Here is a 25,886-nt window from a genome sequence, read left to right on the forward strand (position 1 = left end):
ATCAATAAAATATATTAAAAAAAATTATTTTCGTGGCTACTTCATAACTGTAATGTTGCTACTGTTATGAATCGTCATGTAAATATCTGATATGCAGGATGGTCTTGGGCGACTCCTGTGAAAGGGTCATTGGACCGCCAAAGGGGTCGCGACCCACAGGTTGAGAACCGCTGCCCTAGAGCTTGGGGGCCGACCAGGTGGGAGCTTTGTCCCTAAAGGTGAGTGACAAGTCCCACTGGACAGGGCAGAGGAAGGGCCCCAGGGCTACTGCTGTCAAGAACTCTAAAAGCCAGACTGACGGACTGGACCTGTCTGTGCACATTCGCTCCCGATCAGGTGCTGGGAGCAGGGTCGGGCTCAGAAGGTGGGAGAGCTGCCTTTAAAGGCGGGCCCTGCAGCACATCACCCAGGGCCCGGGACCCGTCCTGGGGTGCTCCAGCCCAGAGGGTCTCACCCCTTAGTCCAGGCTCTCCGGCCAGCCCCGGGGGGGAGGGCCGGCAGCGCCCAGGCCTGGGACCCAAACCGGAAGAGGTGCTCGGACAGGGTGCCCAGAGTGGGCGAAAGGGGTGGGCGCCCGGGTAGAGGGAGCCGTGGAGATTGGCAGCTGCTGTGCAGCCCGGGAGGGACGGGGAGGAGTCAACTTGTACACGTGAAAAACTCCAGCGGGGCCGGGCTTTCCCTTCCTCCTCCTCCTCCTCCTCCTCCCCCTCCTCTTCCCCACCTTCCTCACTCCTCCCTGCCCCTCCCCTCCACCCTCCCATCCAGCTCAGGTTGCAGCCGCTCGGGGAGCCGCTCACCTTTCGGGAGCAGGGCCAGCACCTCCGAGCCGGGGCAGGGACCCCGACCGGGCGCGGGGCGCGGCGCCCATCCCCGGGGCCCCAGGACGCGCGGTGAGTCCCGCCGGCGGGGCCGGGAAGGAGGGGCGTGGGGGGCACCGTGGCGCCGGCGAAACGGAGCAAAGGTGAGCTGGGCAGCTCTTAAAGGCGCCGCTGCCTTTGCTGGGGGCGAGGGGGTGGGGGAGCCTGGGGGAGCGGCGTGGGAGATGGGGGGTCGCGAGGCGTGCTGCGGGTGGCGGGCGATGCCGCGCAGAGGCCAGTCTCAAGTCCCAGGAGCTCAGGAAGGAGGGCGATTTTGCATTCTCAGTACCCCCCCATCCCCCCCAACCCCAACCACCCGGAGTCTGCATCGGGACTCCCTGGGCCCCGAGCTTGGTCTGAACCCCGGCAAGCAAAGTTTTCCACTCAGCGGCGAGCCTGGCGCTCTCCAAGTGCCCTTCCTTCTGGGGAGGGCAAGGGTCAGGCGTCTCCGGGGAGGAGGGAACCGGCGAGTGTGGGGCCAGATCGCTGCCCCGAGGGCTTTCGGGGCTCCCGGGAACTTTCTAGAGCGCAGCTGGGGGCGAGACGGAGCCCGGGGGTGAAGGTGGAAGGACGCGGGAGGCTCTGCAGGTTCCAGCGCTGGAGGTGGTGGGAGGGGTGAGTGCGGCCTCGGGGGATTGCCGCCTCCTCTGTCTTCCCACCCACGAGCCCAGAGGGGCAGTGGCCCCCTGCGTGGTAGCCACTGGCGAAGGGTTAAGAGCCGTGGGAAAGGGTGGGCGGCCTGCTGGGCTAAGGGATGGGGCTGGCGGGCTGTGCTGTGCGGGGGACAGGATCAGGCGTGGGAAATGCCGCGCGGAGGACGAGGACGCAGGCCTGCGGTGGGAGTGACCGTTGAGACTGATTTTCTGTGCGATGGGGTCACCATCCCGACAGGCACCACTGGCCTCTTTCTAATTCTCTCTGAGCCCCTTCCTGCCGCAGGGGTGGGAGTTGGGGCAGCGAGGAGTGGAGGTCAGTTCTGAGCACCTGATCCCCACCCCCAGCCCGGCCCTCAGCCGTTGCCCAACTGTGGCCTGGGCCCTGGTGACTCACGGACACCGCTGGCGTGCCCCTCCTGTGTCAGCGTCCTGTGAGAGTCGGCATGTTCGTGTGGCCCTTTCCATGGGGGCTGGGCATGCAGCACAGTCCTGCACTCTGGCCTGAGAGGGCCACATCCTCGAAGACGCCCGGGGAGTCTGGCCCACAGGGTTGCCTGGTCCTCTCAGGTCCCCGGCCTGGAGCCTGGCCTTGGCAGGGGGCTGAGACCACAGTGGCTTAGGGTTGGGGGGAAGTGAGGCAACATGGGCTCCTGGGTTTGGGTCTGTATCCTCAAGGCCGGCTGGAGAGGGTCACCCTGCCACCCAGCAAAGCTACTGTCTAGGATTGCGCCTCCCTGGCCACCTCCTGTGTAGCTGATGAGCCAGGGAGGCTGACCTCCCCCCACCGCTGCCACCACACTGCCCATTAGGTCCCTGGGAGTCTCCCCGCCTTCATACTCCCCAAATTTACTGGGTTTCCAGAGCTAGAGCAGGCTTCGGTGCGTTACTCTAGTGGCTACCATTTACTGAGTATCTACTCGGTGCCAAGCAGTGTGTCACACAGCTTTATGAGGAGGTGTTATCACCCCCACATGACAGGGGATGACACAACTGCTCTGAGACACCAACCTTCCCAACGTCGCAGAGGTGGGACCCAGCCCACTTCCATGGGACCCCCGGCTCCCTGCTCAGCCTCTGCCCCATCAGAGGAGATCCCAGCCCACCTGGAGCTCCCTGGCTCCACCTCAGCCTCAGGAGAAGGAAGGATGGGGGTGGCGCTCAGTAAGAGACTCCCGTGTGTCCTGTGCCAGGCAGAGCCGGCCTCTCCGTGGGGCGCAGGAGAGAGGGCACCAGATCTGAGGAACGAGTAGGTTCCTGGTCTGGGATCTCACGGGCTCGGCTGCCTGCCTTGGAAGCTCCCCCCTCCCCCCGCCCCTCGCCCTGGGGGCCTCTGGGAGATGGAGCTGCCTTCATAGCTGCATTTGTTTTCTCAAAGCCAGACTCTGTCCTCTGCCCACCTGTGCCTTCTTGTGCCCAGGCACACGGGCTCCAGGCTGCTGGGCGGAGCTTGGCTTGGGTCCTCCCAGCTCCTGCCCCAAGCTTACCTCTCCTTTCCCTGGGATGCCCCATTTGGACTTTTGTCCAGCATCTCCATCTCTCTCTCTCTCTCCCCTGATCCCTTCTGTCCTTTTCCAGTTTGAAGCCTGAAGGGAGGGGCTGGATGGAGCCCAGCTCCAGCACACACCAGCTGTGTGACCCCTCTCTCCCCAGCAAACGCCTGAGCTTCCCCCAGCCTCGGCTGCCTCATCTGGGAAATGGGGGTCTTGATCAGGAGGGTTGCTGTGCGAAGGGAGTGAAGGAACACAGTTCCTGGCACGCAGCAGCTGCTAAGCAACCCGTAGTTGTACATACCGCTGTTGGTTATTTGGAAAGGGATTTCCTAGTCCAGGCACCGCGCCTGCTCTGGGGCAGCGAGAGACCGAGGCAGGCTTTCCGAATCCCGAATCCCGTCAGGCCAGGCTCTTAGCCTCTTTCCTGCTCCTCCAGGTTGGGGAGGGAGGCTCTGCATAAGAGAACGAGGAGGGTGGGGTACAGGTTGGAGGGAAACCTGCGAGAGGAAACCAGGAATCTGTGCTGAGGGGACTCTACCCTCTAGCTTCCAGGGTGAATGGGGCAGGCACTGGGAGCTGGACACCTTCAGCCTCCTCCTCTGAGGCCCCGGCCAGGCCTCCTTTCCCTGGGGTAAGACGACCTCCCCCAGCACTTAATTAATTGCAGTCCCTGTTCTGCTCTGTTGTCCATGAGGGAGTGTCTGGCCTGGGTCCAGACTCACCTGATTAACTTCACGGTCCCTTTGGGAACGAGTCCCATTTCTCTTCCCTAGCCCCGTGGCCCGCCACAACCCCGTCGCTCCCCACCCACCCCGGACCCTTCACCTTTGTCCTCCCGGCATGAGCTGCTGAGTGGGCACTTTCCCATCTCCAGGGGGTGGGAGCAGACAAGGGTAGTCAGTCTTGTCGTGTTCTGGTCCCCACAGCTGTGGACACACACGTAGAACCCACTCCAAGGCTGGGCTCACGTCGGTCCGGTAGAGCAGCGGTTCTCAACCTGTGGGTTGCGACCCCTTTGGGGGTCGAACGACTCTTTCACAGGGGTCGCCTAAGACCATCAGGAAACACATAAATAATTACATATTGTTTCTGTGATTCGTCACTATGCTTTCATTATGTTCAATTTGTAACAATGAAATTGGGGGTCACCACAACAGGAGGAACTGTATGAAAGGGTCGCGGCATTAGGAAGGTTGCGAACCACTGAGGTAGAGGGGCTCACACCCAGGATCAGGACACACCAGTGGCTGGGCCGGGCCGGCAGGAGCTGCCCGTGGGCGCAGCCGCGAATCGGGCAGAGGAGAGCGGCGGCCCATCTCAGCCAGCCCTCCTGTGGAAAGAGCGCCCATCTGCTCCTGCAGCCTCCATGGTGCTCCATCTGCAGCGGAGGAGGGATGGGGGGGGGGGGGGAGGCGAGGAGGGATGCAGTTTGGCTTTGAACCGAAAAGGGTATTGATGCTCTCAGAGACACCTGGCTGGGACCCTGGAGGGGACAGTGAGTGATGAGACCCCTGCCCTGGAACTCTGCATGGTGGTCTCTCCCTGTGCTTCCGCCCCACCCCCAACATTAACGTTTTTCCTTAAGGCAGTGGTTCTCAACCTTCCTCATGCCGCGACCCTTTCATACAGTTCCTCATGTTGTGGTGACCCCCAACCATAAAATTATTGTCGTTGCTACTTCATCACTGTAGTTTTGCTACTGTTATGAATCGTCATGTCAATATCTGATATGCAGGATGTATTTTCATTGTTACAAATTGAACATAATGAAAGCATAGTGATTAATCACAAAAACAATATGTAATTATAGATGTGTTTTCCGATGGTCTTAGGCGACCCCTGTGAAAGGGTCGTTCGACCCCCATAGGGGTCGCGACCCACAGTCTGAGAACCGCTGCCTTAGGGGTTGGGATGGACAAGGTGACTCTATAATGGCTTGTGCAGTCGCTCATTTTCTCCCTGTTGAACGTCTCCCTCCTGTCAACGTCCAGGGTGGAGGCCATGTATGGGCTTTGGGGTCAGGGGTCAATTCAGTCCTGCCTCCGCCATTCAGTAAGTGGTTGCCTAGACGAAGGAACTTGCTCACCCATGTTCGTTTCCTCATTTGGCAAATGGGGAGAGTAATAACAGTGTTACTTCATGTGGTTGTGCGGATTCCAATGAGATAATGTCCGCAAACTCCGAGCTAGTTAGTTGTTGTTGTTAATCCTCACCTGAGGGTATTTTTTCCACTGATTTTGTTTTTTTTTAGAGAGGGTGGGAGGGAGGGAGGAAGGAGGAGAGAGAGAGAAACATCGATTGGTTGCCTCTCATACGCACCCTGACTGGGACTGGGGATCAAACCTGCAACCCTGGTACATGCCCTTGACTGGGAATCGAACCCGCAACCCTTCGGTTCATGGGCCGATGCTCTAACCATATAGCCACAGTCTCCTAGCTTCTTGCCTTACCTGGTGGCTGCTAGATTCTAATGCTATACAGGCACTGGGCGCTCCAGGGCAAGGCTTGGCAAACCGTGGCTCTTGGCCAAAGCCAGCCTGTTTTAGTATGGCCCACGAGCTAAGAATGTTTTTTACAGCTTTAAGTGGCTGGGGAAAATTCCACAGAAGACACTAATATTTGTGACACTTGAAAACTGTACAACATTCAAATGTTAGTGCCCACGAGCACAGCTGACTGGACTTCCATCCGTCTGTGGGCACTTGCCCCCTGGGTAGGAGTGTATGGTTGCTGCAGGGACCCAGTGGCCCCCGGAGCCTGAAGCACGGACTGTCTGGCCTTTGCCAGAAGGCGCTTGCTGACCCTGCTCCGGATAATTACAGTCCTCCCAAGGCTCACTCTGAACAGTTCTGGAATCTCGATCTAAAAATACTTTCTTTTCACTTAAAGAGAAGTGTTACTTCTTTCAACCTGAGCAGTGAATGCTCATTATGGAAATATTAGATGATGCAAATCAGCCAAAAGAAGTCTTAAAATCATCTTCAATTCTGTCCCCCAGGGATAACTACGGTCAGCATGTTAACATCTGTCTTTCTGGATTATAGACAGTGTTCATATGTACATGTGTACATGGGGGACACATGTATGTCTAGCACACATATAGCTTTTACAAGTTGTATACATCTGCCTTTTTTTTTTTTTTTTACTTAAAAACACATCTCCAACTATATGCTGTCTCTCATGGTCCTAAGCCCACTGGGCTTATTCTCGTATTCTGACCCCTGGGGGACCCCTGAGGTGCCTGGCAGGCAGTCGGCCCTGCCTGTGTGAGATTCAGGGCTCAGTGGGCCAGTCATCAGCACATGGGTGGTGGTTTCCACCAGTGGAAAACATGAGGTCACCAGGAAGAGTGTGTACAGAGGGGGGAACAAAGGGCCCAAGAGGGAACTCTGGGGAGTGCCGACACACAGGGACAGGGAGAGGAAGTGAGTCCGCCAGACACAGATACGGAGGGAGAAAGAAGTAGGAGGAGAAGCAGGAGGCCAAGGGAAGGGAAGCCCAGATGTAGAGCACAGGACAATGCCTGGTGCCCAGCAGCTACTTGTGAAATTAGAAAGTGACAGAGAGATGAGCCCCTCCCTTCAAGAAGCCTGCGCTTTGGGGGGGGGGGGGGCAGGTGCCACGGATGGGGCAATTAGAGGACAGGCGAACAGCGCCGTGCAGCGGCTTCCCAGAGGTGCCTTGGAGACAGGGAGGAGTGGATGGGAGGTAGCGGGGTCCAGGCTGAAGCTGTGGCCGGGGCCCAGCCTGGTGGTTGGGAGACCAATGAGGGTTTGAGGAGGTGGTTTGGAGAACGTTGACCCGAGTGCTGTTGGAATGCGGGCATAGGGTCGTGTGGGCCAGCCTGGGGGTGGGGTGGGGGCTGAGAGTGGAGTATAAATAGGAACACAGTCTAGAAATGCTGGGAAGCCCTTCCCTCCGGCCCTCCCTGCTCCTGAGACCAAGGGGTCCCCAGGGACACCAGCCCTGGGAGGCCCCCGCCGTTCCGTTGCTAAAGTTGGGCATGGCGAGAAATCAGAGAGCTGTTCACCAGGATCCCGTGACAGGTTCTCATGTCGGGATGAGGGAAGGCCAGAGAGTGGCGGGACTTGGTGCTCTTTTTCCCCTCCTCCTCCTGATCTGTAGAAGATGGTGAGCACAGCGTCTGTGCTTAGGCAGCCGGAGAGGAAACCGACGGAACGCCCCCCTTTGGGATTGAAGGGCGGCCTTAGAGAAGTCTCTGGACCTTTGAAAGCATGGGCGGTAGGTGAGGGGCCTTCTTTGAGGATCTTTAACGGAGTAGGCAAGGGACTCTCTCCTCTGCCTAGAAGGCGAGGCGGGCCTTGCCTGGAAGCAGGAAGAGGTGGGGATGGAGGTCTTGCTTCAGCCTCTGGTCTGGGAGGTTCTGCATGGCGAGGACCACAGCTGACAGAAGGGCGCCTGGTCCCACCTTATCACTTGCAAATCCAAAGCCTCCCCAAAGATTGCAGGCCAGCGGCAGCCGGGTCTCCAAAACAGGTCACAAAGAAAGTACCAGAAGATGGTCTCTGTGCCTCCATTTCTTGAGCCTCAGGGAGCCAAAGAGAGTGAGTGTCAGCAGGGCTGCTGTGGGGCCACAGAGAGGGGCCAGAAGTGGGGAAGTCAGGGAGTCAGAGGGCTCATCTGCAGGGGTCAAGGTCAAAGTCTGAGCTTGGGTCGTGTGCCTGACCCAGGAGTCTCTGGAAATCCGCCCCTGAGGGATGGAAGCCTCTGAGGAAGGCCCCTGCCAACCTCCCTCCCCATGAGCCCCGGAGGCCTCAGCTTGACGTATGTTTGGTTGGAATCTCTCATTCGGACTTTACCCAGCCCTAGTCCACCCCTCACTGTGGGGCGGCACCTGCCAGCCAGGAGACCTCTGCAGGCCTCCCTTAGGAAGCTGCCGCCTCTGCCCCAGCCCACCAGCTCCCCACTGCCAAGGCCAAGAGCTGGTCAGAGGAGGGTTAGGTTACGGCTGAGGCTTTGAGTCCAGCTGGGAACTGATGGTCTCCTGTCGGTTGTCTTGCTTCCAAACAACTCCTGGAACGAGGAATTCCCAGCTTTCATCTCACTGGTCAGGGGAGGGTCGGCTTGGCTCCAGGCCCTGTGTCAGGCATGGGGTGTAATGATGAGCCGGACCCAGTCCTTGCCCTTAACAAGCTCACAGGTAAACGAGGGAAATAGACAAGTGAACAGGCGGGTTGCCAAGGGCTCTGCTTGGGGGTGTCCAAATGCCGTGGGGGCACGGAGGAGGGGCGGCCTGGCTGGGGCCGGCGGGGTTTCAGGCTGGAGGAAACAGGGGCAGCGTAGCAGGTGTCTAGGGGGAGGTTGCTCCTGGATGGAGCCCTGATGACATGAGCACTTCGCTGGCTTTTCCCAAGGCCCTGGCCCATCTAGGCCCTGGCCCGCCATCCAGCATCCCACTTCCCGCTGAGAGCCAGGAGAAGCGAGGCAGAACCGCGTCCCGGGGAGCCTAGGGCTGCTTGGCTTGCTCTAGTGTGGCCAGAAAGAGGGCAGGACCAGGCCCGCCCCAGTACTGCTCAAACCCTACCTACCAAGCGTGTGGCTGGTCCGACAGGAAGATAAATCTGGACACAGGTCCCTGGTGGCCAAAGGTGCCCGGAAGGGAGCCAGCATGCATTGTACACAGACAGACCTGTCCTCAGTGGGGCTGATGTAGAAACATCGGTAGAGGAAAGAGGCTTAAGCAAGCCTTTATGGTACAGTGGCTACGGTCTGAGCACCTGGGAGGTCCGGGTCCCTGGCGCCGTGCGAGGCGCCGGGGAAAGGAAGTTGACTGCTCTTGGCCTGAAGGGCACCCCAGTCTAGCTGCACGCAAGCCATGAGGAAGCGAGGAAGCGTCGCATTCCACCGGAGGAAGGAGGCGGTGTCCTGTGCAGCTTCTCAGGGGAAGGACACTGGAGCTGAGCTTGGAGGTGGTGTCACCAAGGGGAAATGAGGAGGGGCGTCCCAGGCCAAGTGAACCCACGTGCAGAGCTGTGGGGCGCAAGCGTGGTTTCCTCTGCAAACACCAAGCACATTCCACGGAGGAGTGAGAGCTGAGACAGGGAGGCAGGGGCTACAGCACCAGAGGCCTGCACTGCTGGCCCTAGAGTGTGTGCGCCCCCGCCCCCCCCCCCCCCCCCCCCGCAGGGCAGTGTTATACTGCAGGGGAGCGACAGCATCAGAAAGCCTCTGAGGAAGGGAAGTCTCGCAGCCTGGTAGGTGGGTGGGAGGTTAGGTATTATCCCCATTGAGCAGACAAGGAAACTGAGGCTCGGGTGTCTGCCCAGATGGCAGTGCTGGGGGTGGGGTGGGGAGAGCTGGGATTTCTCCCAGGACTCCAAACTGCAGACTTTTGGAGAGCAGGCCTGGGCGGCATGGGGCGGTCCCTGCAGGACGTTCCATCAGGTAGGGGCTGCAGGGGCTGAGCCCCAGACACTCGGCCTCCCCACCTGGCCTCCTTCCTATAGGTTAGCACAGCGCTCTCTCTCCTTCTCTCTCTCAAGGCCTTTTCCCCTCCCCCCTGCTTCCTACATTCCAAGCAGTGGCTGTGGGGAGTCCTGCCGCTGTGTCCAGGGCATCTGTGCATTGGCAGGGTGATGCAGGCCGCGCAGTCTCCCTAGATTCTTGCCACCCAGAAGGCCCAGGCTGGCCGCCTCTTGTGCAGGTCGGAGCTGGGCGGGGCGAGGTCAGTGATGAGGGCTCAGGGCTTCGGCTTCTGCCCTTGCCTCCCGGCTTCAGGCAGCCACGGGATGACTGGCTTCCCCTGAGGTTCCTCCCAGGCAAGGAAACTAAAACCTCAAGCTGTGCCAGGCAGGGCAGGGTCGGTTAGAGGGTGAAGGACGAGATGCTATCTGTGGCTCCCGGCAAGCACCGTTCTCACTGTTCTCACCATGTCTGAAGTCTCAGCTCCTGACGGCTGCGCACTTGGTCAGCTGTGGCTTCTGGTTCTTTTGAAACCTGCAGGGAGCAGGGAGCAGGCAGCAGAGGGTGTCAGCAGGAGGTGGTCAGCCTTGGGACTAAGGGTCAGACCCTCTGGGCTTCAGAACGTGGGCAGTTGGAAGTGATACCCTCCAGCCCCTGCCCCTGGGCCCACAGAGACAGATCCAAAACAAAACCAAACCAAAAGGAGCTGGGGAGTGTCCGACGTGCACCCGGAACATGGTTCGCACTCCTCGGGCTGCGAAACAGACAGCTGTGCCTGCTGTGTGTCAGCAGCAGGAGGCGGGGACCAGAGTGGGCCCGCAGGGCGTGAGCTTTGATGGAGGGGCACCCAGTGGTCCTGGAGGCTCAGCGAAGCTTCTGAAGACCCGAGGCCTGAACTGCATGCAGGGGTGTGGCCTGCAGCAGAGCTAGGGTGGTAGGGAGGGGAGAGGGCAGAGCAAAGCTGGAGAGGAAGGGGCCCAGATCTTGAAGGACCTTGGGTGCAGGCTGGGAGTGGGGCTTTATTCAGGAGGAAGGCAAAGGGGCTCCTCATAGGGGACCTCCAGCTTGCTCCCTGGAGGTTAAGAAGGGAAGCTGACCCCCACCCTCCTCAGAGCACCTATGGGCTGTGAGGGGTGTCTGATGAGCTTTAGATGGGGCCCCTTTGCTGGCACGTCTTCACGTCTGAGCAGGAAAGTGGAGGAGAGCTGGCATTTGCTGGGCGTCTTCCTGAAGCTGGTGCCGTGCCATGTCAGCTCACGCGGCATCTCCATGCAGACGTCCTCTGGACATCAGACACTTGCCCAAATCCCACTCCTCCCCAAGCCATGCAACCCCTACTCCCAGCATGCCTCATGCCCATCCTTCCCGTTGCTCTGGCCCGAAGCCTCAGAGTCCTGCTTGGCCCCTTCCTCACAGCCCATTTGCAGTCTGCAAGTCCCTTTGGCTTGCAGATTCCTCCAGAATCCCACCTCTTCTCCCCACCCCCACTGCTCCCACACCGACCCAGGCTCCACCATCTCTCTCTGGACCTCTGATAGCCTCCTGCCCACAGTCTGTTCTCAACACCACAGCCAGAGGGAGCTGTTTAAAATCTAAGTGGCTCGGCTGGTGGGCTTCAGTGGTTGAGCATCGACCTATGAACCAGGAGGTCATGGTTCGATTCCTGGTCAGGGCTCATGCCCAGGTTGTGGGCTCAATCCCCAGTGGGGGGCGTGCAGGAGGCAGCCAGTCCATGATTCTCATCATTGATGTTCCTCTCTTTCTCCCTCTCCCTTCTTCTCTAAAATCAATAAAGATATATATACTTTAAAAAGCAAGATCTCATTGTAAAAAATAAAATAAAATCTAAGTGGGATCACATCTCTCATCCGCTTGAACCCTCCCAAGTCCTGAGGGGCCCCAGCATGATCTGCTCTGCTCAGTGCTCCCCTCTGGCCTCCTCTCCAGCCACAGCCACCCCTCCAGGTCCCCACTTCTGCCTCAGGACCTTTGCTCCTGCTGCTCCCTGGCTCACCTGCTTCCCCAGATTCCACATGACTAGCCTCCTTCCCTGGCCTACTTGGCATTTTCCCAAGAAGATGCCACCTTCTCAGGGAGGCCTTCCTACCCACCCTACTTAAAGTCGCCACGCCCCCACCTCTCACACCTTCGGCTGTATTTCCTCCATTGCACTTGTCACCACCTCACGTTCTGTGTACTGTTTATTTTACTGTCCGCGCCAACCCTCCCTGCCTTGATTAGAACGTAATGAAGGTGGGAAGGAATGTCTGTTTTGTTCACAAGATTCCTGGGGTCAACAACCGTTCCTGGCAGGTAGTAGTTGTTCAATAAATAATTATCAAATGAACGACCAGAGCCAAAGCAGAGAATTACGTAACGTCATCGCCATCCTACAGCCTGCTGGTGGTAGCACCAGGTTTTAAACCTGGGCTGGGCTGGAGGAGGAAAGAGCACCCACAGCCTCGGGCAGAGGGAGGGGCGGTGGGGAGCATTCCGGTTAGGAGACCACACGGCTCCTTTCTCCTCCTAACACGGCGACACCCGGAGACTCTGAGCAAGTCAGTTCCTCTCTGTGAGCCTGGGTGCCCCCGTGGCCAGCGAGGGGTTGGGGCGGTGCCTTGTGCGACGGTCCCAGGACTCCAGCTCTTTCTCCTGGGTGCGCAGTGGCCTCTGGGCAAGTGTCTGTTTCCTCCTGGCCCGGCCCCTCCTTCCTCCTGTGCCATCCACTCCTCCTGCACCAGCTGGACGTTCTGGGCTGGCTGGTGTGTGCCCAGGAGGAAGTGGCAGGAGGTAGGCTGGGAACTTTTCAGACTTACCTGGGCATGGGGCACAGGAAGGAAGGCCTGCCGGGCGCTCTGCCTGCCCAAGCCCGCAGCTCCCCACTCTGGAGAGGGCTGTGCTCCTTCACCATCCCCCACCCCACCCAGGCCAGCTTCCCTGGACGCCCGTCTCCCTCTTCCCCTGGCACCAGTCGCACGGGGACAGCCCCAGATGGCTCCCTGGCCTGGGGACAAAGGCCACACTGTGCCCAGCCCTGGGCTGGCCTCAGGCTGGGTCACACTGAGCCCTTCTGTCCCCATATGGGGGTGGGGGCAGACGCCACAAGGTGACAGGCCATTTTCCTGTCTCCCTTCCCCCGCGACCCCCAAATCTGAGGAGCTGACTCTCCCAAGGGAAAAGTGACAGAGGCATCTTGTGTCTTGAGCTAGGAAACAACAGACCATTCACTGCCCAGGCTGCCCTGTCACACCCAAGACCCTGCTGGGTTCAATGCCCCGATTGTCCCCAGCAGAGAGAGGCAGCCACTCTCTGCCATGGTCACCACCCCTGCCACCTGCTCCCTGTCTCCATCCGGAAGTCCATCCCTACATCTGACCTCCATCGCTCCCGCCACAGTGACAGCCACTTCCCCTTGGGCTCTCCTCAGGCCAGTGGAGGACAGCTGGTCCCCATCTCTCTGCCTCGCTTGGTCCCCCATTCCTGCTTGAGTCAGCTGTCCCCCTCCCACCTCACCCCCATCCCCCCACAACCCAAGTGGGTGGCTCCTTGCTTCTGAAGGAACAGGAGGAGAGTAGGTACCATTCAGGGCTGGGCTCCTTTATCGTGTAGAAGTTGGGGGCCTCTCTCCCAGAGGCTGTGAATGAGCCCCCTGCCTTCCTACACAGTGAGAGCGAGGACGTGAGATTCACGTTGGCTCCTGGCGGATTCCTGAGCACAAACCCATCGCTCCCTGCCAGAAATCCCAGGCGGCAGGACGGCTTTATGGGGGGTCCCCTGTTTTCAGAAGGGGGCGTGGCTGGCTCTCTTGGCAGAACTCAAACCTCAGGGAGCCAAGTGCCTGGCTTCCCCTACCCCCCGGGTAACCATGATTGAGTCTGGGGCGTCAGTCTGTGCCTGGCAGACATTTCCTCCCCTTCTCGGGGTCCTCCGGCTCCCCTCAATGTGCTCTCCACCCTCGGCTCCTCCCCAGCTCGCTCTCAGGGGTCCCCATCGCAGCCAGGCGGGCAGTGGGAACCCGGACACATCACCCTCTCTGTCCTGGGCCTCAGGTGCTTCCACCGCGGCTCATGTCAGATCCACGGGGATGCTTTTTAAGACGCATCTTCCCGGGCGCCATCCTCAGAGCCTCAGTTCCAGAATCTGAGGGTGAGACCCAGGCATCTGAATTAAAAAAAAACAAACATATATTTTTATTGCTTTCAGAGGGGAAGGGAGAGGTAGAGAGAAATAGAAACATTAATGATGAGGGAGAATCGTTGATCACCTGCCTCCCGCATGCCCCACACTAGGGATCGAGGCTGCAACCTGAGCATGTGCCCTGACCAGGAATCGAACCAGGACCTCCTGGTTCAGAGGTCAGCGCTCAACCACTGAGCCACGCTGGCCGGGCAGGAGTCTGAATTTTTTACAAAGCTTCCTGGTGATGCTGATGCTCTGCCAGCCTTGTCAACCACTGACCCTTATAACGGAGTCACCTCCGTACTCCTGTCATGCTGGGCAATGTGAGTCACAGGTGGGGGGTGTGTAGGCCCCTCTGACACAATGCCTGGCACGCAGTAGGTACTCAGTCCTCGTTTGTTGAGCGGAACTGAGTGAGGCTTCAGGGCCCACTGGCCGAGGGAGGCTTAGCTGGCAGTGCAGACCGAAGACCTGGGTTCTGAGAGGCACAAGCCCGAGGAAGGAAGCTTGGCCATGCCCAGTGTCGGGGCTCCGGGGAGTTTGGGGACCAAACTTGAGTGCATTTGGGGGCAGCCAGGAACATTCAGTTCCATGGAAGGGACCCTTTTCAGGGTTCCTTCTGGCAGAGGACAGAAGGATGTGATCATTAGGCAAAGCAAACATGTTACTGACCCATAATCCCTTAAACCAGGAGGATTCAGGAGGGGCCTGGTTGCCTTGGCAACCGGGTAGTAGCCAGTGACAAGGCTGAGAGCATCCTCCGGGGATGGGCTGTGTCTGGTGCGTGGGTAAAGCTGGGGGAGGGGGAGGGTGGCCCCTCCCATCACAGGACTGGCCCCCATGCCTTCCTGGCAGATGTGGGTGGGGGCCCTTGCGAGACTCCTGGGTCCCGGCCCCACTGCAGCCGAGGGAGTGTGGGCAGAGCAGGGTGAGGGGGCGGCCACAGTGGGAGCTTACGAAACTGTGGCTGGGAGGAGCAGGACACAGAAGCAAGGGTCTGCGGGAGGAAGCAGTGCACGCCTCCTCACTCCGAGGACAAGGGGGCTGAGGAGCTGCAGGGAGAACCCCTCTGGCTGGGGAAGGGCCCCCCAAGAGCCAGCAGAGTGGCCCGCCCCTCCCCCACTGTTCTCTGCAGTGGACACCCTTCCCGCTTGGGGCTCCTCGGGGACCCTCTGTGTTTCCCCTGAGACCTTCAGCTGCGCCGGAACACCCACATCTCAGCTGGAGAGATGGGGCTGGGCCAGCTCAGATGCATACACCTCCTCCCTCACTTTCCCTCTCTTCTGTCTCCTGGGGACCCAGGACGAGCCAGCGAGGAACCTCCAGGTGTTGGTATGAGGATGAATGGGGTTTGGACCAGACTCTGTCATGAGGGTGTAAGCCGGGCTGATACTTAGCTTATAGGCATCCATCAGCGAGGCTTACTGGCTGCTGACATGTCCAAGCTCACACATAAGTTGGTAAAGAGCTGCTGGCCCGAGGGCCATCGGGTTCTGGTGCCCTCCCTGCCACTCAGCCTTCCTTCCAGAACTCTCAGATCTCCAGCAGCTAAAGGGTTACCTCCCGGCCCTGGGGGGGCCTCCAGGACCCTCTTGGCATGCCATGCTGCTATTATGAGCAATGCCGTATGGTTCTGGTTCATCCTTATTGTGAGCATTTCCCAGGAGCAGGGAATCCTGGTGGATTCACAGGTGGGGAGAGGGTTGGGAGCTGGAACCTGTGAAGACTCAACCCTGGCTCCCAGGGCAGGACCACAGAGCTTGATGGAAAGACCAAGACCCGCCATTCCCTGTTGCCTTGTTCTCATGGCTGGCTCTCCTCACTTCCGCCTCAGGACCTGCTGCCTGGTCCGGCCGATCATGAATAAGATGAAGAACTTTAAGCGTCGCTTCTCCCTGTCCGTGCCCCGCACTGAGACCATCGAGGAGTCCCTGACGGAGTTCGCAGAGCAGTTCAACCAGCTCCACAACCGGGACAATGAGGGTGAGGGCACTCCCCCCAAAGCCCCTCCTTGCCCTCGACCATGCTGACCACACCCCACACCTCCACACCGTCACTGCTGGCCTTGGGGGAGGACAGAGGGAGGATGGGGACTTCCCTCCGAGGCAGAGGGGCAGGGAGGGGAGCTGATGCCTCTCCCTCTCAGATCTGCAGCTTGGTCCTCTTGGCAGAGACGCCCAGCCAGAGTCCAGCACCTTCTCCCCCACCGACGGTGGGGAGGAGCTCAGGCCCCCGTCCCCGGGCATGCGGTTCCGGCGGCAGAGCCAGCGCCGCTTCTCCATGGAGGTAAGGGCTCTGGGCCGTCCCGTGGGCCTGGCAGGACGCATCCACTCACATGTGCCCGGGAGGGAGGTGGCCTTGGGGCCAGACTTCATGGGTTCAGGTTCCAGCTCTGCCATTGATTAGCTCGGTGACCTTGAGCACCTTTCCCAGCCTCTGCCTACTGCAGTCACCTTGTGTTAAAATGGTCACCGTGAAGATTAGATGAGCTGCCTTGTGCCACGTGCCTGGAACATTCCTGGTACATAGCAAGGGCCAGACAACTGGACTATTGTTCTTATGACCCAGGTACCCAAGTGCATGAAAAATATGCGTCCAGAATCATAGTGTCCGCAGGAGCCTCAGTGCACAGGTGGGGACATTGGCCAGAGAGGGGAAGGGGCCTCCAGAGCTCACGTAGCAACAGGCCGGGTGTTCACGGAGGTCTCTGAGCACATGGTTGAGGCAGCTGGGAGCCTGGGTCGCAGCCTGTGGCTTGGCCCCGCGGAGTTGCTCTACAGGGAACGCCGGGCCCAGGGTGAGAGGCAGGGGTCTCACGGCACTAGCTGCCCACGTGTCATCCTGGCCACTGCAGGACATCAGTAAGAGGCTCTCTCTGCCCGCGGACATCCGCCTGCCCCAGGAATTCCTGCAGAAGCTGCAGCTGGAGAGCCCGGAGCTGCCCAAACCGCTCAGCCGCATGTCCCGTCGAGCATCCCTGGTGAGTCCCCAGAGCGGCCGAGATAACCAGGGTGGGACACCCTCCCCCAAACATGGACACACACATGGTTTGGCCTCTTTGGGCCGAGGCCACAGCAGTTTCTAGGAACGGTCCCGAGCCTCTGGCGCCACCTGCTGGTCAGAGCAGATATAGTCCTACATCCTTGGTCAACATTCACTCTATGGCTGGGTCCCACCAGGGCTGGGGCTGGGCCTCCTCTGGGCCCCAGGGTCTCCACTAGAGTGGAATCAATAGACCAGCTGGCACGTGCTCTCCAGTCCTGGCTGCCATCCTATTTCCTTGGGAGCATCTTCCTAAACACACAGACTCTGGTTCCCACGCTAGATACCCACAGAATCAGACTCTGGGCGGTAGGGCCCAGGAATCTGTATTGTTAAGGGTTGGGCATCACTGAGCTAGAGGAAAGGTGCTGATGAGAGAGGCTACTGGGGTGGTGGGTTCTGAACTGGGCATTCGAGGTGCAGGGGAGGAAAAGACAGAGTTCCTGGAGCGAGTAGTCCGAACAAGACAGAGATAGACAGGTGACGTGTGCTGAGGCAGAACCCGGTCTGCAGCCCAGGGCTCCACACCCCCCACCGCTGGGAGGAAGGAACCCGCACTTCCAAGGCCTTCCTCCTTTAGCACAGGGATGGAGGGGAGAGGAGGAGAGGGAGGATTTGTGGCCTCAGTCGTTCTCTCTTCCCCATGGGGGTCTACCTACCTTTCCTCCTGGGGAGGTGGAGCCAGGGAGGTATGGTCTCCGGGCTGCTGGGGCCTTCAAGCTCACAGGACCCTACGCCTCTTCTCTCAGTCAGATATCGGCTTTGGGAAACTGGAAACATATGTGAAACTGGACAAACTGGGGGAGGTAAGAGACTGGGTTTGGTCTTCTCAGGGCAGCCAGCAGGATGGTTAGGAGTGACAGGGCCTTCCCCGGCCCTCCCTGACCTGCCCCCTCGCCGCACCTGCCCACAGGGGCACGCGATCTTGGCTGGGCAGCTGGGCTCAGCCTTTGGGAGGTGCTGGGGGGCCGGGTCCAGGTGCTGGAGGAGGGTGTGAGGATGGAGCGGCTCATGGGCCCTGGGCAGGATCCAGTGTATTTTTTCATGCCACTATTTCTTGTCTGAGTTCGAATCCGAACTTGACCACGTACTAGCTCTGGGGCCTTGGGCACATTCTGCGACCCCTCCGTGCCTCCGGTTCTTCCTCGTCAAATGGGGATCCTAACTGGTCCCCCTTACAGGGCTGTTGAGGGTCAAAGCGGTCACTGTGATAAGCTTGTGGACAGCACTCAGGTGCCTGGCATGTAGCTAAGTACTGTCAGCTGTTTCTGTGATCATTGCACCAGGCTTTATGTTCGAGGCTGCCCGGGGGGGCAAAGGGCTACAGAGAGAAAGAAGGTGGCCCTTCCCCTGCAGAAACCCAGACAGACCTACGCAAACACCAGCAGCAAGAAGAACAAACTGGCGTTACAATAGAGGGGCCCTGGCCTGCTGGGGGCTGGGGGAGGACAGTTCGCTTCGAGCGGGAGGAGTTAGGGATGCTTCGCAGAGAGATGAAGGGAGAAGGGGGAGTCACAGCCCCAGCAGGGGCACAAGAGGGGGGCCCTGGGCAGAGGAGAGCAGCAGCCGAGTGTTGCTGGGGCCCCGGGGTTCTTCTTCCCAGGGCACCTACGCCACGGTCTTCAAAGGGCGCAGCAAGCTGACGGAGAACCTGGTGGCCTTGAAGGAGATCCGGCTGGAGCACGAGGAGGGGGCGCCCTGCACTGCCATCCGAGAGGGTACAGCACCCCCGGGGCCTGAACTCCTGAGGGCTCCTGCGAGGAGTCTGGGGGTGCGGGTCATTGCAGGAAGAGGGGGTGTGAGGGGCGCGTGGGGTGCTGGGACCCAGGTGGCCTGTCTCCCCAGTGTCTCTGCTGAAGAACCTGAAGCACGCCAATATTGTCACCCTGCACGACCTCATTCATACGGAGCGGTCCCTCACCCTGGTGTTTGAGTACCTGGTGAGTTGTGGCAGGGGGTGGCGTGAGGGTGAGAAGAGGGGAGATTGGGGATGTCCCAGGTCTTGTTCTAGAATCAGGTTCTCAGATGTTCCAGGCCTAGGGGCAGCTTGGAGCAGGGACCTGTCCCACTCCTGGGCTTTGGCCTACGCCGGGGGGCGGGGTTCCAGCCCGGCATCAGGACAGGCCGGGGCTGAGCGGCTCTGTGTTCCAGGACAGTGACCTGAAGCAGTATCTGGACCACTGTGGGAACCTCATGAGCATGCACAATGTCAAGGTGAGCACCTCTGGCAGGGACCCCGCACTCAGGCCCCGCCCATCTCGCACCCACCTGTCCTCAAGCCCAGCGTGGGAACCCACTCACCTCCAAGGGCCCTGGCTGCTGAGGCTGCTCAGAGCTTCAAGTGAGGATGGAGGGAAAGGGCAGTGCCATTCGGAGAGGACCAGGAGCTGTGCTGGGCGCCTCAGCCCGCCATACAGACACATACCCTCTGCCGCCGTCTACCCCCTTCCCCACCCCAGCATGAGTTTCCCCACCTGGCAGATGGGAGCATGAGTTACCTGGCGGGGTGAAGGGAGGCTTCTGGGATGCATGACCTCTTCTGGTGTTTGTCAGAGCGTCAAGCGCATACATCCCCACATGCTGGGCTTCCTGGCCTGGAACTGTCTGCCCTCCCCCATCCTCCCGCCTCCTCCGTGTACCTGTTGCTCTTCCCTCTGGATGGGGTTCCCGGGGGTGGGGGGGGAGCCCAGGAGTGGCCGCCGTGTGGGCAGGAGAACCAGTTGGCTCTCCGGGTCCCTCACCCTGCCCAGTCCCTGTCCCCATCCGAGGCCCAGCCATGGGACACGTTCCCCCCTTTCACTGCCCCCCTTCTCTTCCCTCCCGCCCCAGATCTTCATGTTCCAGCTGCTGCGGGGCCTCGCCTACTGCCACCGCCGCAAGATCCTGCACCGGGACCTGAAACCCCAGAACCTGCTCATCAATGAGCGGGGGGAGCTGAAGCTGGCGGACTTCGGTGAGGACACAGCCCCAGGGCCGCTGGGAGTCTGCCAGTCTCCTTAGGATGCGGGCGCCCTGGGGGAGGGCAGGCTGCGGCTCAGTGACATGTCTGTCCCTAGGACTGGCCCGGGCTAAGTCAGTGCCCACGAAGACCTACTCCAACGAGGTGGTGACCCTGTGGTACAGGCCCCCCGACGTGCTGCTGGGGTCCACCGAGTACTCCACCCCCATTGACATGTGGTGAGTGAGCGTCCTGGGACCTGGGGGGGAGGACCTTCCACACCTCCAGACTCCCTTTGGCTGCCCCACGTGGCATCCTGGTGAACTGGATGCTAACGGGTGAAGTCTGAACCACACTGGGGTTCCCTGTCTCTAAGTAGACCCCTCTGAGCCGTGCTTCTGAAGTATTTCCCTGGGGTCTCCAGGCTCACCGGAGGCCCCACTGTGAAGACGATGATCTGCCCAAGCAGATCGACTGGACGTTTTGGAAAGAATATATCATTTTAAAAATTTGCATGGATATTATTTGTTATCGTATGAACCCCAAAACCAAAACTAAAACCCAGGTTTCCGATGAGTGCCCTGGGGGTCTGCAGGAGAGCGGATGTATGACTTGTCTCCTCCGGCGGGGAACACAGAGTGGACAGGGTTTGAGACAACACAGCTTAAGGAACTGCCACGGGGGTGCTGGCCGTGCAGACACAAACCCCACAGAGTGAAAGGGGAGCGGGCAGCGCGCCCTAGAGCCCGCAGACGCCCCCATAGAGGCTGTCGTGGGGGCTGGGCCACCCACCCCAGTGCCAGGAGGTCTCCTAGCCCCCCGGGGCAGGGCATCGTGGGGGAGCAGCCGTCCCTGACGCGCGCTGCCCGTTGCTCCCCACAGGGGCGTGGGCTGCATTCACTACGAGATGGCCACGGGCAGGCCCCTCTTCCCCGGCTCCACGGTGAAGGAGGAGCTGCACCTCATCTTTCGACTCCTCGGTCAGTCTCCTGCGCTCCCCCAATGTGACCACCAGGGGGCGACAGAACTCTGTCCCGCCCAAGCGCATAAAGGGACTGGGACGAGCCGCTGCACCTGCTCACAGCAGGGCGAGGACCCAGGGGCCTTGGCCATTTTCTGTCTCCTCCCTGACATTGCACCCCTCCAGGTCGCCCTTGTCCCTGGCCCCTCACCAGGCCCCCCACCCCTTTATTTTGTCTCCCTAGGGACCCCTACAGAAGAGACGTGGCCTGGAGTGACGGGCCAGTCTGAGTTCCGTGCCTACAACTTCCCCCGGTACCTCCCCCAACCGCTCATCAGCCACGTTCCCAGGTAGCCTGCCTCCCCAGCCTCCTCTCCTGCTTGTGGTCCTGGCTGCCCCTCCCGGAGGTGCACACACCCTCCCTCCCACCCCGCCCAGGCCAGGCCTGTGCCAGCTCCTTCCTCCTGCAGGTTGGACTCCGAAGGCATCAACCTCCTGACCAGCCTTCTCCTGGTGAGTGTGCCCGCCGCCGGGCCAGGAACGGGCAGCCAAAGACAGCTGAAGCCCACGACCCTACCCTGGCCCGGCACCCACCTCTGTGCTCACCCGCTCACACGTCAGGACTGTCCCTTCCCGGCCACTGTCCACCCCCATCCCCCCACCCAGGCCCAAGAGAAGCACGATTTCCCCGCTGACTTGGAGTGGGGCGCACTCAGAACCAAAACCCAATTCAAACTCACTGAGTGGCTGTATGGCTTGGGCAAGCTGCGGACCTTCTCTGTGCTTCAGTCTCCTCCACGCAAAGTGCAATCGATCATCCATGTTTTATAAGATGGCCCTGAGGCCAAATCGAGTTTATGGAACACACTTACTCTGGGGCATGTCTTTAATCGTTAAAGCACACAGAAGAGGGTACTTGTTGGTGTGACATGTTGCTATTACTATTAATGTTGTGATCGCGGTTGCTTTAGCGGCTGCATTTCCATCCCCAGAGGAGGTCACGCTCCCGAGGTCCCATGTCTTGTTTTCCTGCTGGTGGGACCTGGGCTGAGGCTGCCTGGGACTGGGCTGGAGCTGGGAGCTGGCAGTGGACCCCAGGGCTTCTCAGTTTGGGCGCGGGCCCCTCCCACATGGGCATCTAGCTTAGCTTAGGGGAACCGCTTCCCAAAGGGGTCCCTGCAGCCCGCCAGCCGGGACCCAGCCAGCCCACCCCTGTGCTTTCAGTATGAATCGAAGAGCCGCATATCAGCAGAGGCAGCCCTGAACCACCCCTACTTCCGGTCCCTGGGGGAGCGTGTGCACCAGCTCCAAGACAGTGAGTGGCGGGGTGGGTGGTGGGGGGGAGGGGAGGAGGGGAACCCCAGAGCCCGGAAAGGGGGCAGCAGGTGTGGGCAGAAGAGCTGTAACAAAAAGGCCAGAGGCCCTCGGTCCAGTTGCACAGCCTTGGGCCAGGGCTTCCCCTCTTTTGGTTCTCATTTGTGAGCAAACGGCCAAACTGTGGGTCTGAGACTCTGCCTGAAAAGCACAGTCCTAACTGAAGGGGTTCCCCAGCCAGGGGGCGCTCCCAGCTCCATGTTCTCTGGGTGTGGGGCGCCCGCTCTCAGTGCAGGGCCGGCTCCGCCCAGCTCTCTCCCTGTCCTCCCCTCCAGCTGCCTCCATCTTCTCCCTGAAGGAGATCCAGCTCCAGAAGGACCCAGGCGGCCGGGGCCTGGCCTTCCAGCAGCCAGGTAGGGCCTGTGCGCCATCCCCTGCCCCTCCTCCCCCACCCCGCTCAGTAGAGGAGACAGGACAGGCTGCTCCCCCTCCTCGGGGAACAGAGATGGGGCCCAGCAGCCCCTCTTGTGATGGGAAATCAGTATGGCCTCCTGGACGTTGGCTTCTCTTCCGGGGGCCTGTGGGGAGCAGGGAAGGGCTGGTTTCCCTATCTCCAGCCCAGGCTTCCTCCTCTAGTGTCTCCCTCCTCCTCCCCCACCAACCCCACCCCCACCACCCCCACCCCCACCCCGACAGAACTGGCTGCCTCTCACAGCCCTGAAGGCATGCGCTCTCTGAGTACTCTCTGCACCCTGGAGAGCTGTACTCGGCCTCGGAAACAGCTGATGGCCTTGGAAGTGATAGGCACTTTCCATGCATTAACTCATTTAATCCTTAAAACACCTGAAGTTGGTACTATTCCTGCTCCCCAGTCAATGCAACGGAGGCTGTGAAGAGGTTAAGTCTCAATTGCATGCAGCTCCTAAGTAGCAGAGACAGGATTTGAACCCAGGACTGACCGGCCACCAAGTGCGTGCCCTTGCTCTCCCTGCCCCTAGTTCTGGAGCACGCCCTTCCCTCCGGCCCCGGCTGCCTCACTGCAGTCCCCTCTGTTCTCCAGGACGAGGGAAGAGCCGGCGACAGAGCATCTTCTGAGCTGCGCCCAGCCCACTGCGGCCGGAGGGAGAGAAGGCACACTGAGCAGCTGCAGGCAGGGTGGCTTATGCGGCCCTCGGAGGATGGAGGACGGAGGACGAGGCCAGCCCGGAAGACCTCTGGCAGCCCTGCTGGCCACAGCTGGGTCCTGACCTGCTCCCCGTGTCTCCCCGGTGGCCTCAGCCTGGACACCAACCCCTCCATCACCTGCCCTGGGAGGGGGTGAGGGGCAAGGAAGGACCTCAGACGCTTTTCCATCCCAAAGCCCTCGGGCACCAGCGTGGGGCCCATGGGGCCAGGAGGACCCAGCTGCCGGGCTGAGCACGGTGCCCTGGACATGCCCCCCCCAGGGCCTGCCTGTCTCACCAGTTTGGTAGATCCCCTTATGGGCCTCTCCTTCTCTTCTCCCCTCTGAGAGCAGGAAGCGACATGGCACCTTTCCCAGGACCCTGGAATCCTGGGTGCCAGTTTGTGTGCCAAAGCACCTGAGGGGCAGGGGCCCCCAGGGCCACAGGGGAAATAGTAGGCCTATCCCCACTCCGTCACCCCACCTGTTCCCATTCCCCCTCCTGGCCAGAGGCCCTGGATGCTGCTGGATGCCCGCCGAGCCCGGCGGCCTGGCACCGCCAGGGGCACTCCTGCGCCTCCGCCGCCCGCCGTCTCCCTGGTCTGAAGGGGTCAGACTGCCTTAAGTTGGAAGGTGGGAGCACGCACTGCCCTTGGAGCTCTGACCCGAGCTCCTACCTGCCCAGCCTTCCCCCAGAGCAGTTCCTGCTTGTCGCACCCGCGTGCTGATAAGCCAGCCCGGGGCCAGGGTCCTGAGGACAGCACCCAGATAAGCAGGGTCACCCCGGCATTGGTGCCAGGCTGGCCTTGGCTCCTTGGGCATGGCACAGCCTCCCTGCCCTCCTTCCCAGCCCCTGTGGCCCTGTCCTTGCTCCGCCCGATTATGGCACCAGCCGCCCCAAAGGGTGGCTGTGAGAAGGCGAGTGTAAATGCCAGTCCAAGGTAGAGGAAGGTGGGGTGGGCCAGCACAGGGGCTGCAAGTCTGCGGGGCCTGGGCCCCTGGAGAAGGGCCTCCCAGCACCCCTTCCTGGCCTGCCTGCTGTGTCCCCAAGGGCACCTCCACAGGTGGCTGAACCTCGAATACCGAGGCCAAGGGGAGGCCAGGCCTGACCTTCCCATACCAGCCCCTGCCCTGCCCCGCCCTCCGCCTGAGGGGCAGCCCTGGAGGGTCTTTGCCTCCTGCAGGGCCCCCCCATCCCCCACGGTACTGGTACTGTGAACGTCCTGGGACTCAGCACGGAGACCGACGCCATATTTAATTCATGTACAGAGAGGAGCCGCAGTCTCGCGCTGAAAAGCTGAGTCCGACAGATTGATGCCAAAGATGGAGGCCTTCTGGGCCTCAGGGATGCGGGTGTGGGTGTGGATGTGTGTGTGTGTGTGTGTATATATATAAAGTGGAGAGAGCGTTTGGCTTGTGTGTCTCTCTGCACCCCCGTGGGCTGTAGGAGGACGCCCTGCACCCTCCCGGCCGTATTCCCAACGCTGCTGTGTTGAGGGCCAGGTTGATGCCTGTGGGTGCGGAGGAGGCCTGCGTCCAGCCTTGGCCCAGGCCGGTGCCTGAGAGTGTGACCAGCCAGGGAGCCAAGAGGAGGGCTCTGCAGTTCTGGGTGCCGTAGCCAAGCCTGTGCTCCCCCAACCAGATGGCTCCCTGACTTCTTGGGAGGGAGGAAGGTTCCAGAGGGTTGACGTGGGGAATGGCCAAGGCGAGGGAAGCAAAAACTAGGGTACACACCTCACGGTGGTTCTGGCCCAGCAGTGCTCACCACCACCGTGGCTCCTCCTGCTGCCCAGTTGCCTCTGACCTTGGGTCTGTGTACAGCCTTTCACACACACCTTCCACAGCTCTCGGCATCCTGTTCTCTAGGTTTGTTCTCTCCAAGGCCACTGGGAGAATGTGAGGCCCCTGAGCCACCCCCCCGACCTCCCCTGTCCAGTGGGCTCAGCTCTGGCAGGAACCTTCCAGTGTGCTGGCCTGCTTTCCAGAGGAGGAAGCTGATGTGGGAGGTGGTGAAACAGAATTTTTGGACTGGAACCCTGATTCTTTGTCCACCGGAGTCGAAGAATGAATCCACGGACAGAGGGTTGTATAGTAAAGGTGGAGATTTAGTGAAGAACAAGTACAGACTCCCACGTGGGGAGAGGGAAAGAGTCCCACAGAATGGACTCCCGTGTGGGGAGGGGTAAAGGGTCCCACTGAGTTCCTTTTCCCTCTGGCTTATCAAGGCTGCAGATCCTGGTGCCTTGATATCCCTGATTGGTCACTATTCCCTTAGATTGGTTACTATAGTAACTCCTGAACTCAAAGGTCAAACACCACATGGGACATGGGATGCCCGCCTCCCTCATTGTTCTTTTCTTGCTGGCTTGCTTTCTTTATTATGTAAATTAAATATTTTTGGCTACTTCCAGCTCCCTTATCTTAGGGAGGTATACCTGTGGCTGCTTCCTGTCTTATGGAAATGTAACTGCACCAGGCTTCCTTGTGTGATGGAGATATACCTTCTCCCAGTCTGTAGCCCTGTGTTTTTCCATGGACCCCAATTCTAAAAATTCCCTAAGCCTGCCTATAATTCCCCTAAAATCCCGTTGGGGACAGGGGACGCCGCATCTTTCTGGCTGCTTCCTGCTGGCCAAGGGGTCGTAGTTTGGGGCAGCAGTCGGGGTCCCATCAGAAGGGGGTGGTCTAAGGGTCCACAGAAGATGGATGTAACGGTCTCCATGTGCTGTTCCATGCGGAGGATCGGCTGTAGCTTTAGGGCTTCTAAATGGGAGGATATGAGACATACCAAAGGTTAAACAGGCAATAGTTAAAGATGAGTGATAGAAAAACAGCATAGACCAAGGTCTGGGAGAGGGAGTTAA

General features: G+C 60.0%; 1 protein-coding gene across 3 annotated transcripts; it reads left to right on the forward strand.

Annotated features, from left to right (window-relative positions):
• The first annotated feature begins 728 nt into the window (after positions 1–728).
• Positions 729–25,232, forward strand: CDK18 (cyclin dependent kinase 18). Of its 3 annotated transcripts, none has more exons than XM_036344591.1 (16): positions 729–890; positions 15,440–15,588; positions 15,752–15,891; positions 16,460–16,585; positions 17,397–17,453; positions 18,251–18,365; positions 18,493–18,587; positions 18,799–18,861; positions 19,477–19,600; positions 19,704–19,824; positions 20,468–20,565; positions 20,791–20,896; positions 21,017–21,059; positions 21,771–21,861; positions 22,196–22,273; positions 22,859–25,232. In XM_036344591.1, the coding sequence occupies exons 2-16, from the start codon at positions 15,465–15,467 to the stop codon at positions 23,179–23,181; spliced, it is 1,704 nt and encodes a 567-aa protein (XP_036200484.1). In that variant the 5' UTR covers positions 729–890; positions 15,440–15,464; the 3' UTR covers positions 23,182–25,232. The 3 variants fall into 3 exon arrangements, with proteins under 3 accessions (XP_036200484.1, XP_036200486.1, XP_036200485.1); XM_036344593.1 differs by having other exon boundaries at positions 22,921–23,102; XM_036344592.1 differs by lacking the exon at positions 729–890 and having other exon boundaries at positions 15,466–15,588; positions 15,777–15,891.
• The last annotated feature ends 654 nt before the right edge of the window (positions 25,233–25,886 follow it).

The sequence above is a fragment of the Myotis myotis genome, unplaced genomic scaffold (genome assembly GCF_014108235.1).
Source record: "Myotis myotis isolate mMyoMyo1 unplaced genomic scaffold, mMyoMyo1.p scaffold_m19_p_18, whole genome shotgun sequence".
NCBI classification, from domain to species: Eukaryota; Metazoa; Chordata; class Mammalia; order Chiroptera; family Vespertilionidae; genus Myotis; species Myotis myotis.